Here is a 13,708-nt window from a genome sequence, read left to right as displayed (position 1 = left end):
TTTTGTTTTATGCACTCATATATACATTTTCAAATTGTATCAGGTATCTTTTTAAAATAAAAAATATGTGTCTCGTTTCCATTAAAACACCAGGTATACAGTATTTGAATAAATGACTGCATTAACATAAAGGGGAGGAACATGGCTGCAACCACCAAACACCTGCTCTGTCTACCCTACCAGCACTCTCCTGCTCTGTCTACCCTACCAGCACTCTCCTGCTCTGTCTACCCTACCAGCACTCTCCTGCTCTGTCTACCCTACCAGCACTCTCCTGCTCTGTCTACCCTACCAGCACTCTCCTGCTCTGTCTACCCTACCAGCACTCTCCTGCTCTGTCTACCCTACCAGCACTCCCCTGCTCTGTCTACCCTACCAGCACTCCCCTGCTCTGTCTACCCTACCAGCACTCCCCTGCTCTGTCTACCCTACCAGCACTCTCCTGCTCTGTCTACCCTACCAGCACTCTCCTGCTCTGTCTACCCTACCAGCACTCTCCTGCTCTGTCTACCCTACCAGCACTCCCCTGCTCTATCTACCCTACCAGCACTCCCCTGCTCTATCTACCCTACCAGCACTCCCCTGCTCTGTCTACCCTACCAGCACTCCCCTGCTCTGTCTACCCTACCAGCACTCCCCTGCTCTGTCTACCCTACCAGCACTCTCCTGCTCTGTCTACCCTACCAGCACTCTCCTGCTCTGTCTACCCTACCAGCACTCTCCTGCTCTGTCTACCCTACCAGCACTCTCCTGCTCTGTCTACCCTACCAGCACTCTCCTGCTCTGTCTACCCTACCAGCACTCTCCTGTTCTGTCTACCCTACCAGCACTCCCCTGCTCTGTCTACCCTACCAGCACTCTCCTGTTCTGTCTACACTACCAGCACTCTCCTGCTCTGTCTACCCTACCAGCACTCCCCTGCTCTGTCTACCCTACCAGCACTCTCCTGCTCTGTCTACCCTACCAGCACTCACCTGCTCTGTCTACCCTACCAGCACTCTCCTGTTCTGTCTACCCTACCAGCACTCCCCTGCTCTGTCTACCCTACCAGCACTCTCCTGCTCTGTCTACCCTACCAGCACTCCCCTGTTCTGTCTACCCTACCAGCACTCTCCTGCTCTGTCTACCCTACCAGCACTCTCCTGTTCTGTCTACCCTACCAGCACTCCCATGTTCTGTCTACCCTACCAGCACTCCCCTGCTCTGTCTACCCTACCAGCACACCCCTGCTCTATCTACCCTACCAGCACTCCCCTGCTCTGTCTACCCTACCAGCACTCCCCTGCTCTGTCTACCCTACCAGCACTCCCCTGCTCTGTCTACCCTACCAGCACTCTCCTGCTCTGTCTACCCTACCAGCATTCCCCTGCTCTGTCTACCCTACCAGCACTCCCCTGCTCTATCTATCCTACCAGCACTCCCCTGCTCTATCTATCCTACCAGCACTCCCCTGCTCTATCTACCCTACCAGCACTCCCCTGCGCTATCTACCCTACCAGCACTCCCCTGCTCTATCTACCCTACCAGCACTCCCCTGCTCTATCTACCCTACCAGCACCCTACCAAATGATACGGACATATTCAATCTCTCCCTATCCCAGTTTACTGTCCCCACTTGCTTCAAGATGTCCAACTGGTCACATTCAGAACATAACATTGTAAGGACTGTGCTTGTGCAAAATGTTGCTGTAAAAAAACAGTGTGGCCAGCTCAAATGCTACCTATTGCGTCAATTGAAACTAGACGTGCTAAATGAGCGTTTGAGCATACGCTGTAGGGACCACTGTAGAATTATCACACCCGTGTGTTGGTACGTGTCAAAGGGTTAAAATAATGGGAATCGGTTAATAATGTTCTTTCACATTCTGGGGATTTTTTTTCTCCCAGTCCTACAAGAAAAGGAACAAAGCACATATGCAAAGCCTTCACTGTCACTCAGTAACTTGTTCTAGTGTCTGCCTGCCTGCCTGCCAGCTGAAAATCTTTGCCAGTGTGTGTGAGTAGTCTAACTGCCCCTCCCCCTCCCGCCGAATCATAGTCTACCGTAGCCTACTGACGTTACAAGTGTGAGAGATTTTTAATTAGAGAAGAACGGATAAACCTTTTCAACACTACTTAAGGACACTATAGTTATCACGTTTCACATTGGATTTATTAACTACAAGAAGGTAAGATGTGTTTTTATTTCAATTCAGGTGCCACTCTGCACAAACAAGTAATGGTTCTGTTCAGAACGAAACAATTGAAAGATCATTTCGGTTCCGACCCCCAGTTTGACATTTCATTACAGAAATGTCCAATGGTCGTAACGCTAATGAGAAAAAGCAACAGGCACAAGCAAGAGTTTGAAAGAGTCGCAGAAGTCAAATGAAAGCTATCAATACAGTGAGATTTAAGTGACGAGTGAATTTTGTACCCCTCAAACACAGGAAATAGACAGCTGAAAAATATATATCCTCAAGTGGGGGCCTGTGTGTTGCTACTATAATACATATGAAATAAATAGAGAGAATTCTTCTTTCCACAGATTTAGAAACGCACAAACACACACACCACTACCTTCTCTGGCTCCACATCCCCAGAGCAACGTACACACACACACACACACACTTCTAAACAGAAGTTTAGCTCTTTCCAGCAGCTGATGCTATTACGTCCGCTTCACGAAAATTGATATATTCTTTGTATCTGATAGTGTGACCTGTCAAATTAAATTAAATTCTGATGTTCTATGACCGAGTGGAATTATTATGAATTGCACTGAATTAAATTCTACTTCCTGCACTCAAACTCAAATTCAAATTCAACATCAGGAGGGTATGGCCAATTCAATTAGAATTTTAACTCATTAGTTGAATGGGAGGCAATTTCACATTTGGTGAGTGCGAGCGCTCATGTGTGAAAACCATGCAGCCGGGACATAGAGGAAGAGTTGACTCATAACCCATCTGATCACAGTCTCTATTAAGGGACAATGCACAAAACACTCTCTATCTCTTTCAGTCTCTCCTCTCTCCCTCTCGCACACACACACACACACACACGCACGCACGCACTTACACACGCACACACACACACACACACACACACACACACACACACACACACACACACACACACACACACACACACACACACACACACACACACACACACACACACACACAATACAGCACAGCAGCTAGCCTAGGTCTTCTTCCATCCAGTGAGAGGACAGAATACAGAGTGTTCTATGTGCTGGTCTGCTCTCCCTGTGTCTTATTGAGGCTGTTCTAAGCCTGCAGTCTGAGCTCTATTGTAGTTAAGAGATGTGATTCCGTGGACTGTGACAATAATCGCTGGTTAAAGCATCTTATCTGAGTGGGCAGATTTCTACAGGCTGTGGGGCGAGGGGGAGAGTGAGGGGAAAGAGGGGAAGTGGGGGATGGGAGACATGTACAGTACCATAAATCTAAGCACGGACTGTGCCACCACCGACTATTATGATGCCCATTAGACAAATAGAAACCAATGGGAGGGGAAGAGGGAGAGGGGGGAGAGTGGGTGGGTGAGAGAACATAAGAGGGAATATATAGAGGGATGGGAGGAGAGAGATTAAGGGGGATAGATGAAGAAGAATAAAGCCAAGGAGTTGTGGAGGATGACAGTAGCAGGAGGGAGCTAAGAGATGAAAAGGAGAACTCCCAGTGACTCAGTGTTTAATCTCCTCATTAGCAACTTAAGCCAATTAAATATTCATTGGGATAAATGCCAGGCAGAAGCCTGTCCAAAAATCTGATTTTATTTGTTCTTTCCTGAGACAGAGTTTGAAGGTAATGTGTCTATGGCATGTTTAACTATTCTTGTGGGGACCAGACATTTTGTTGGTCCCCACAAGGTCAAATGCTATTTCTAGGGGGTTTATATATATATATATATATATATATATATATATATATATATATATATATATATATATATATATATATATATATATATAGAGAGAGAGAGAGAGAGAGAGAGAGAGAGAGAGAGAGAGAGAGAGAGAGAGAGAGAGAGAGAGAGAGAGAGAGAGAGAGAGAGAGAGAGAGAGAGAGAGAGAGAGAGAGAGAGAGAGAGAGAGAGAGAGAGAGAGAGAGAGAGAGAGAGGCACTTTTGGTACAGTGCCTTGCGAAAGTATTCGGCCCCCTTGAACTTTGCGACCTTTTGCCACATTTCAGGCTTCAAACATAAAGATATAAAACTGTATTTTTTGGTGAAGAATCAACAACAAGTGGGACACAATCATGAAGTGGAACGACATTTATTGGATATTTCAAATTTTTGTAACAAATCAAAAACTTAAAAATTGGGCGTGCAAAATTATTCAGCCCCTTTACTTTCAGTGCAGCAAACTCTCTCCAGAAGTTCAGTGAGGATCTCTGAATGATCCAATGTTGACCTAAATGACTAATGATGATAAATACAATCCACCTGTGTGTAATCAAGTCTCCGTATAAATGCACCTGCACTGTGATAGTCTCAGAGGTCCGTTAAAAGCGCAGAGAGCATCATGAAGAACAAGGAACACACCAGGCAGGTCCGAGATACTGTTGTGGAGAAGTTTAAAGCCGGATTTGGATACAAAAAGATTTCCCAAGCTTTAAACATCCCAAGGAGCACTGTGCAAGCGATAATATTGAAATGGAAGGAGTATCAGACCACTGCAAATCTACCAAGACCTGGCCGTCTCTCTAAACTTTCAGCTCATACAAGGAGAAGACTGATCAGAGATGCAGCCAAGAGGCCCATGATCACTCTGGATGAACTGCAGAGATCTACAGCTGAGGTGGGAGACTCTGTCCATAGGACAACAATCAGTCGTATATTGCACAAATCTGACCTTTATGGAAGAGTGGCAAGAAGAAAGCCATTTCTTAAAGATATCCATAAAAAGTGTCGTTTAAAGTTTGCCACAAGCCACCTGGGAGACACACCAAACATGTGGAAGAAGGTGCTCTGGTCAGATGAAACCAAAAATTGAACTTTTTGGCAACAATGCAAAACGTTATGTTTGGCGTAAAAGCAACACAGCTTTACACAGCTCATCACCCTGAACACACTATCCCCACTGTCAAACATGGTGGTGGCAGCATCATGGTTTGGGCCTGCTTTTCTTCAGCAGGGACAGGGAAGATGGTTAAAATTGATGGGAAGATGGATGGAGCCAAATGCAGGACAATTCTGGAAGAAAACCTGATGGAGTCTGCAAAAGACCTGAGACTGGGACTGAGATTTGTCTTCCAACAAGACAATGATCCAAAACATAAAGCAAAATCTACAATGGAATGGTTCAAAAATAAACATATCCAGGTGTTAGAATGGCCAAGTCAAAGTCCAGACCTGAATCCAATCGAGAATCTGTGGAAAGAACTGAAAACTGCTGTTCACAAATGCTCTCCATCCAACCTCACTGAGCTCGAGCTGTTTTGCAAGGAGGAATGGGAAAAAATGTCGGCCTCTCGATGTGCAAAACTGATAGAGACATACCCCAAGCGACTTACAGCTGTAATCGCAGCAAAAGGTGGCGCTACAAAGTATTAACTTAAGGGGGCTGAATAATTTTGCACGCCCAATTTTCTGCTTTTGATTTGTTAAAAAAGTTTGAAATATCCAATAAATGTCGTTCCACTTCATGATTGTGTCCCACTTGTTGTTGATTCTTCACAAAAAAATACAGTTTTATATCTTTATGTTTGAAGCCTGAAATGTGGCAAAAGGTCGCAATGTTCAAGGGGGCCGAATGCTTTCGCAAGACACTGAAAGTACTATGTTAGTTGTTGTTGGGAGCAGCATTGGTATGTTCTGTGTTAGTTAGGTGCGTTGTCAGATAGAGCTTCTTTATTGTCTTGAGTTATTTTCTCAGGTTGTTGTGAAGTAGTTTGTATTATTGTGTTTCATTTGTTCCCAGGAGGGGAAGGGGAATGCACCTAGGGAGTGCTTAGGCAAGAGGCCCACGGGCATACATATACCCGTAGTATATTCACTGTCTAGGCACACTAGGTAAGACCTGGGTGGACCACCCCGTGTATTTTGATTAGTGCACCAGGTGGTGCTAAATTAGGTAAGTAGTAGGTAGGCAGGTAAGGTAGGAGAGGGGGTTTGAGATTTATTTCTTTGCTTTGGTTGCGTCCAGCCCCTTTTCCCCATATTACCATGTGAAGGAATAAATTCCTAGTAAACGGTAAATTCTCTGCCTTTTGTCATCCTTACTCGCACCTATAGTCCATACCTCTTTCACTTCACGGGGAGTTGAGTTAAAGCAGGGTGTTGCGTTCCCTCTTCATAGAGGTGTGCGTAACAGGAGCTATGGTTAAGGTCAGGGTACGAGTTAGGGTTAGGTTTAGGGGTTAGGAAAAATAGGATTTTGAATGGGACTGACTTGTGTCCCCACAAGGTTAACCGTACAAGACTGTGTACAGAGCAAAAAAATAAGAACCTCTTTTTTTAAAAAGGTCTGTACAAAAGACCTCAGAGTGGAGCAGCGTACTGCTGAGATGGGCTTGATCAAGCAAGATCACTTCACCTTTTGACTTTCAAACAATCACACACCTGTCAGAAATGATCAAGACTATCCTGATAGGCTCATTCTCCATTCTAATTAGTTTTTAAAGCCAGTCAAGCCATTTCCAGTTTCCTTCTAGTTGTGTGCGTCCAAGTTAAGATTAAGTTTGTTTCCTCTTTCCTTATTTGAGATATATTTATTGACTATATTAATTTAAAAAGGTTTATCCTTATCACCTTTCATGTTATGCAACCTGCTCATCTGTTGCAGAACCACACACAAATCCAACTTTACCATGTCCAACCACAAGTCGTAGTTGGATGGAAATGATCCAACCAATATGTTGAATATAATCAATTGTGTTTATCAAATCCGACTCCAATATGTGAACAAATTGAACAGGCCCTGAAAGTCTCTGAAGGAATCTAGTCCAGGTAGCAAAGCCTTACATCACATCTCAGTATGACTATAATGATCATGTGTCTAACATGCTCCGTGATGCAATTATTCTAGATACAAATAGTTAATCCTGGCAACCAATGTTCTAGCATTAGTTTATTAAGGCAAGCAGATCAGAGATGTCAAGGTGGTACCTCAGCATGTGCTGTGTGTATAGTGTAATTAACTATCAATAGACCTAAAATATAAACTTCTAGTCAATCAAAGAATTACTCTGTAAAACTAGGAATGCATTTACTCAATTCAACTAATAAAGTTGATCGGTCGTGAAATAATTAACACTCAGACACATAGTGTACATGAACTACACGAGACATTGCAAACTACTCCGAGTGAAAGACTACTATCACCAATAGGCTAAGACTTAACGTGGTTACACGTGTCTTCAGTTCAGAATAATCTCAATCTCTAAGCGAAAAAATGGTCTGATACACACAGGAGCTTGGTACAAGTTCTCAACATATGAGCGAATTCACTGTCCTTTGAACCAAATTCAAGCAGAAACTCACACCCGACCTGAATGAACTTTTCTTTGCACTTTGCTATTAAAAACAATAGACCCATTGGGAGGTACAGACCACCCTGCCTTTGGGAGGTATTATAAACGGTTTACAATGTAAAGAGCAGTTGGGGCACAAGGGGGATGGGACACAGTTGGATAAATTAAGAATGAATAATTAAACTGCAAGTAGAGCTGAGAACCCAGCAGTCGTCTATTTTTATCTTCACTGACTCCTCTGTCGAAGACACTTTATCTGACATCAAATGCATGAATGCATTCTGCATGCATGTATGCCTGCAATTGTAAGAAAAGGTGTCAGAGGAATGGGAGACGAGCAAGAAGCTTGACAGGAGTTGTGGCCTGAAACAAAATGCTACGTGTTTACCATGTGCTGCCCAGCTGAGCGGAGCGGGAAATTGGCCCACTGGATCACTGAAGGCGTAAGAGGAGAGAGTGTGTTCTGGCAGCTCACACACAAGCTGACAACAGAAATTGCCTTCATACCTTGTCGCCTCGCAAATAAGAACTAAACACCTCTGCTGTCAACACACAGTCCGTACTGGAATATACTCACCTGCTAAATCAGGGTGGTTTCTTGGTAGTCTTAAGCAAATCTACTTTGAAACAAAAGTATGCATCTCACACACATGGTTATGGGCTTAAAAAAAGACACCTTTACCATGGCAGACAGAGTTGAAATGTATTACATTTTGAGTTTGCATCTCAATATTATACTTTTTATCCATCACAAAAGACTGAAATATGACAAATCCATTTGACATTAAAAAAAATACGGGAATATCAAATTATTACAAATATGAATAACATTCCACCCATGAGAGGATTTGGTCATTTAACTGCAGGAAAGGGCTCTGCTTCACAGAAGGAAAAACACCATTCTATGTCTTGATTTGTACTGGTCCATAACATTCTCACCTGTGTACTTTACTTAACAGAAACAGTCCTTGCTATAGCTATATAGTTTGTCTCTTCTCCCATTTAGATATGTTTACCCTCCACTACACCACCTCTTATATGGTTGTACCCCTAGATTAGAAGATCTTTACTACAGTAGGCTGAGGGCAGTGAGGATGTGTTGTTACACCCAAGGGACTGCCCTACATATCTATACAGTAACCATCGATGTACAGTATATATGGCTGTATCACTAGACTGGATGGACTGAGGACAGTAGTGATGTGTTCTAACAGGAGGGACTGAGGACAGTAGTGATGTGTTCTAACAGGAGGGACTGAGGACAGTAGGGATGTGTCCTAACTGAAGGGACTGAGGACAGTCGTGATGTGTTCTAACAGGAGGGACTGAGGACAGTCGTGATGTGTTCTAACAGGAGGGACTGGGGACAGTAGTGATGTGTTCTAACAGGAGGGACTGAGGACAGTAGTGATGGGTTCACAGTGGCCACAGTGGTGTTTCTTGTGGATTAAGGCCATGGCCGCTCACTCACTCTGGGCTAAACAGGTCTTTTATGGTCTGGTGAACACACACGCACACACACTCTGATAGAGGGAGCGAGCTAATGAGGAGGGTTACAGTGGTGTGTGGTGCAGTGGAGAGTAGAGGAATGTACAAAGAAGAACAACTAACCTTCACTGGGTCCATGAGGGATCTCACGCCAAAACTCATACACCCTAGCAGCTCACTCCTCCTAGAGAGAGAGAAAGAGAGAGAGAGATATTATATCTATGGTCAAATTATGTGGTCCCTTACTTATAGGCAGCATTCCTATCCCCACTGGAATTTCTTTGCTGTGATACACTGGTTTAGACATCAACACTACAGCATCCCACCCAGGTAATACTAGAGCACAGAGATGACGACCCCAGACATACAACACTCAGGGGTACTCACACAAACTGTATCCCTCATCCAGAGCGGTCCACACAAATAATAACATAACATGTCATCTGATCATTGCAGATGGGTACTGTGCTGTGGAATAATAATATAATAATATATGCTATTTAGCAGATGGTTTATCCAAATCAACTTACAGTCATGCGTGCACACATTTTACGTACGGGTGGCCCCCAATCCTGGCGTTGCATGTGCCATGCTCAACCAACTGAGTCATACAGGACCAATGTGATTTGAGAGTAGTTCTGATCTGCCTCTGGTACTGTTGACTTATTTAACAGGCCCTGTGTCTGAGATGGGCTGACTTAAAAACTGTTATCCCTAGTGACACACTGCCCTAAAGATGGAGAGTCACACTTTGGGGACAAAATTGAAGCGTGAGTAGTAGCTCTGGAGTGCAGGATTTATCTCCTTCTTTCTGACACACATACTAGGGTTGAATGGCAGGAACCCGGTTACCGAGATTTACCGGGATTTATCGTCCAAAACCACTCCCTTTTCCCGGGATAAATAACTGTGAGAAACCGGTACATTATAGTAAATGATTTATATGAACAGCATGAGTGAAATGGAACTGTTAAATTATATGTCATGTCTCAATCTGGCTTCTCTACGGCCTCTGCATGATGAATCACAGATCAGGGCGGGGACAGACAGCCCATCTCAGTATGGAGCGCAGATCACAATGCATGTAGACCTATCATCTCATCATGGTAACTTTTTTCCTTGTGACAGATAGACCTGCATTTACTGCAGCATAGCCTATACTACAGTAATATAAAGACTGAATGAACGTTTAATTTACCCATCTCCATCTGTCTTTCATGGGTCATCTTGTTCTTTAACTGCAGCTTCAGAGTTTTAAAACAGCCCTGCCACTTGAATCATTCTTTGCTGTGACACACTGGTTTAGACATCAACACTACAGCATCTCACCCAGGTAATACTAGAGCACAGAGATGACGACCCCAGACATACAACACTCAGGGGTACTCACACAAACTGTATCCCTCATCCAGAGGGGTCCACACAGATAATAACATGACATCTGATCATCCACAGGCTCATCATTATGAGCAGTAGGGAGATTGTCATTTAGCAGACGTTCTTATCCAAGTCGCCTTACAGGAGCAATTAAGGTTGAGTGCCTTGCTCAAGGGAACATCTACAGACCTTTCACCTAGTCGGTTCGGGCAATCCAACTATTGTCCTTTCAATAGTGCATAACATTGGAAAATTCATCCGACCAAAAGTCATGTCCTTAACATTGACCCTGTTATAACCAAGGCTAGTAGAGGAAAGAAGGTGAGAGTAACTCCAGACACACAGCCGCAGCCTCTGCATCAATTATAAAGGGCAGCTTTGCACTTCAACCGGAGCTGACAGTGTGTGTGTGTGTGTGTGTGTGTGTGTGTGTGTGTGTGTGTGTGTGTGTGTGTGTGTGTGTGTGTGTGTGTGTGTGTGTGTGTGTGTGTGTGTGTGTGTGTGTGTGTGTGTGTCTGTGTGATAATGCTGATAAGTAGAAACAGAGGGATATGCATTCCTTCAACATTCCTCATCATGGGCTGGCTTGATGTTCCTGACCTGTCCCCCCCCCCCCCCCCCCCCCCTGCTGGATGTGACCACTGATTCCCCCTACTCAAGCCTGCATCCGAGGAGCTGGGGATGGCATGGGCTGGCTTGATGTTCCTGACCTGTCTCCCCCCCCCCCCCTGCTGGATGTGATCACTGATTCCCCCTACTCAAGCCTGCATCCGAGGAGCTGGGGATGGCATGGGCTGGCTTGATGTTCCGGAGTTGGATGTGATCTGGACGCGGCAGCCTCTGTTGAAGACCATTGTCCAGCCCAAGAACTACATGTCCTTTTTTTAAGCATCTTTTAGATTTTCTGGATAAATATTTTATTATCATCATCATCATCATTATCATCACCATGCCATTGATTGATACCTTGAGATTTGGTCACAGTTCCACATGGTGAACAGTAGCCTTTTATGATGCTGCTCCTCAGTGACGACACTGAAAACAACAGAAACACCATCCGTCAATTCCTAGGGGCCTATCGCAAACTAATACAGTATAATGGCAATTAATATCAATTGAAAGCACCTGAGGCATGAGTGATAACAACAACAACAACAACAAAAAGTCACACACAGATGGATGAAAATATGTTGTTGAAAATCGAAATGTTAGTGTTGTGGCCAGTACTTGGGATAGTATACTAAAATATTTGGGCTCACAAGTAAAAGGTTTCCAGGAAGATGGGGCACTTGGAGTCCGGCACCATCTTAGTCTTCTGTCTGCCTCCAGGATCATCATCAGGTACCACACCCAACTGAGACAGAACACATTTAAATTACATTTGACTCATTTAGCAGACCCTCTTACCCAGAGCGACTTACAGTTAGTGCATTCATCTTAAGATAGCTAGGTGGGACGACCACATATCACAGTCAGAGTAAGTACATTTTTCCGCAAAGTAGCTAGAGTCAAAGTCTAGTAAAAAAAAAAAGGGACGTGCAAGGCATTCTTTTCTTTTTGGGGGGAGGGTTGGGTGAGAAGGGTGTGCGAGGGTGGGTGCTGTGGGATTATTCAAGATACTTTTTGAAGAGATAGGGTTTCAGATGTTTCAGAAGATGGACAGGGACTCTGCTGTCCTGGACAGTACTTGCATAGGACAGTATTTTGTAAACAAAGACTCTTCATGAGTTGCGTTGGTGGGCTTGGACTGGGATTTCCAGACTGAGACTGACTAACGTTGTATTCACATCGGCATATACTCTGTGTAGACACAGAGAGTGGAAGACTAGAGCTGTCACTCTATGTTACTGAGGGTAACCTAGCAGATAGCTCAGAGTCTGTGACAGCGCAGTACGTCCTCCGCGTCTGTCTCCTAAACCCTCGCACACACACACAGACACATGCACGCACACACACAATATAACACAGCCGGCACTAATCCGTCTGCCCTGTGCCAAGGTCTGCTGAGAGATGAAATCTGAACAAACAGGAAATCTAAATCCAGCCTTAACGAGGGGTTATGACTTCTGCTATTAGTTTAGCAGACCCGCTGTGTGTGTGTGTGGGGGGGGGGGGGTTCTTCCAGTCCAGCATTAACACACCTGATTAAACTAATCTGAGTCTAGATTGAATACCATGACTCGTTGATTGGGCTGGAACCAAAGCATGCACACGCTGCCGTGGAGGCAGTGTCACATACCTTAACATACGAGTCACATGTGGCGTGTTTCTTTCCCATAAGGCTCTTTGCCTCCATAACTGTGGGTACAAGATTGGGTATGTAGAACTGAATAATTCACAACAAACAATGAAATACCATCAGGACAATAAAGGGGACACATTTGTTGTGTGACTGGTCTCTGGTATTCAGTGAACCTACATGTATGATGAGTGGTTAGGGCGATGGAAGAGGTAGAATTACACCCTTTGATATCATAAAGGAACACATTATATAAACCAAATCATGAAATGGTTTGAGATTGAGATTTAAGACTGAGATACATTGAATTTAATCCAGGCCTAGATCCTCTTCCACTGGTACACAGTGAGGTTGAAACTATCTGTGTGTGTGTGAGGGCACTAGGTGACATGTCCCACTTTACCACCCCACTGCTGCAACACAACCTCCACTTTACCTCCCCACTGCTGCAACACAATCTCCACTTTACCTCCCCACTGCTGCAACACAACCTCCACTTTACCTCCCCACTGCTGCAACACAATCTCCACTTTACCTCCCCACTGCTGCAACACAACCTCCACTTTAGCTCCCCACTGCTGCAACACAATCTCCACTTTACCTCCCCACTGCTGCAACACAACCTCCACTTTACCTCCCCACTGCTGCAACACAACCTCCACTTTACCTCCCCACTGCTGCAACACAACCTCCACTTTACCTCCCCACTGCTGCAACACAACCTCCACTTTACCTCCCCACTGCTGCAACACAACCTCCACTTTACCTCCCCACTGCTGCAACACAACCTCCACTTTACCTCCCCACTGCTGTAACATAATCTCCAATGGTGACATATTATTTCAGAGAGTGTGTCACCGTGCTGGGGACACTGTGTGTGTGTGTGTGTGTGTGTGTGTGTGTGTGTGTGTGTGTGTGTGTGTGTGTGTGTGTGTGTGTGTGTGTGTGTGTGTGTGTGTGTGTGTGTGTGTGTGTGTGTGTGTGTGTGTGTTCTATGTGTCTGACGGAGGCACACATGCAGCCTGGCCTCTGACTTGAGCTGGGTTGACATGTGTTCCTTTTGTGTTTTCCCTTTAGGCTGCAGAATGACTCTCTACCAAAGCCACACAAATTAGAGAGCAAA

General features: G+C 44.7%; 2 protein-coding genes across 2 annotated transcripts in view; one reads left to right on the top strand and one right to left on the bottom strand.

Moving 5' to 3' along the window:
* The window catches only part of LOC109873599 (regulator of G-protein signaling 3-like), a 42,395-nt gene extending 31,020 nt beyond the window's left edge, over positions 1–11,375 (bottom strand). Inside the window, exons 1-2 of the mRNA XM_031808753.1 lie at positions 11,313–11,375; positions 9,093–9,153 (exon numbers count right to left, since the gene is read on the bottom strand). Of these exons, the coding sequence (XP_031664613.1) occupies positions 9,093–9,153; positions 11,313–11,338 (87 nt within the window). The 5' untranslated portion in view covers positions 11,339–11,375. The remainder of the gene's footprint in view (positions 1–9,092; positions 9,154–11,312) is intronic.
* Positions 2,144–13,708, top strand: part of rabepk (Rab9 effector protein with kelch motifs) — a 54,683-nt gene continuing 43,118 nt past the window's right edge. The window contains exon 1 of the mRNA XM_020465929.2: positions 2,144–2,168. The gene's annotated coding sequence lies outside the window, so the exon portion shown is untranslated. The remainder of the gene's footprint in view (positions 2,169–13,708) is intronic.

The sequence above is a fragment of the Oncorhynchus kisutch genome, linkage group LG29 (assembly GCF_002021735.2).
Source record: "Oncorhynchus kisutch isolate 150728-3 linkage group LG29, Okis_V2, whole genome shotgun sequence".
In the NCBI taxonomy this organism is placed as follows: Eukaryota; Metazoa; Chordata; class Actinopteri; order Salmoniformes; family Salmonidae; genus Oncorhynchus; species Oncorhynchus kisutch.
Note: the sequence above shows the minus strand (reverse complement) of the source record. Positions and strands in the feature narration are given on the sequence as shown.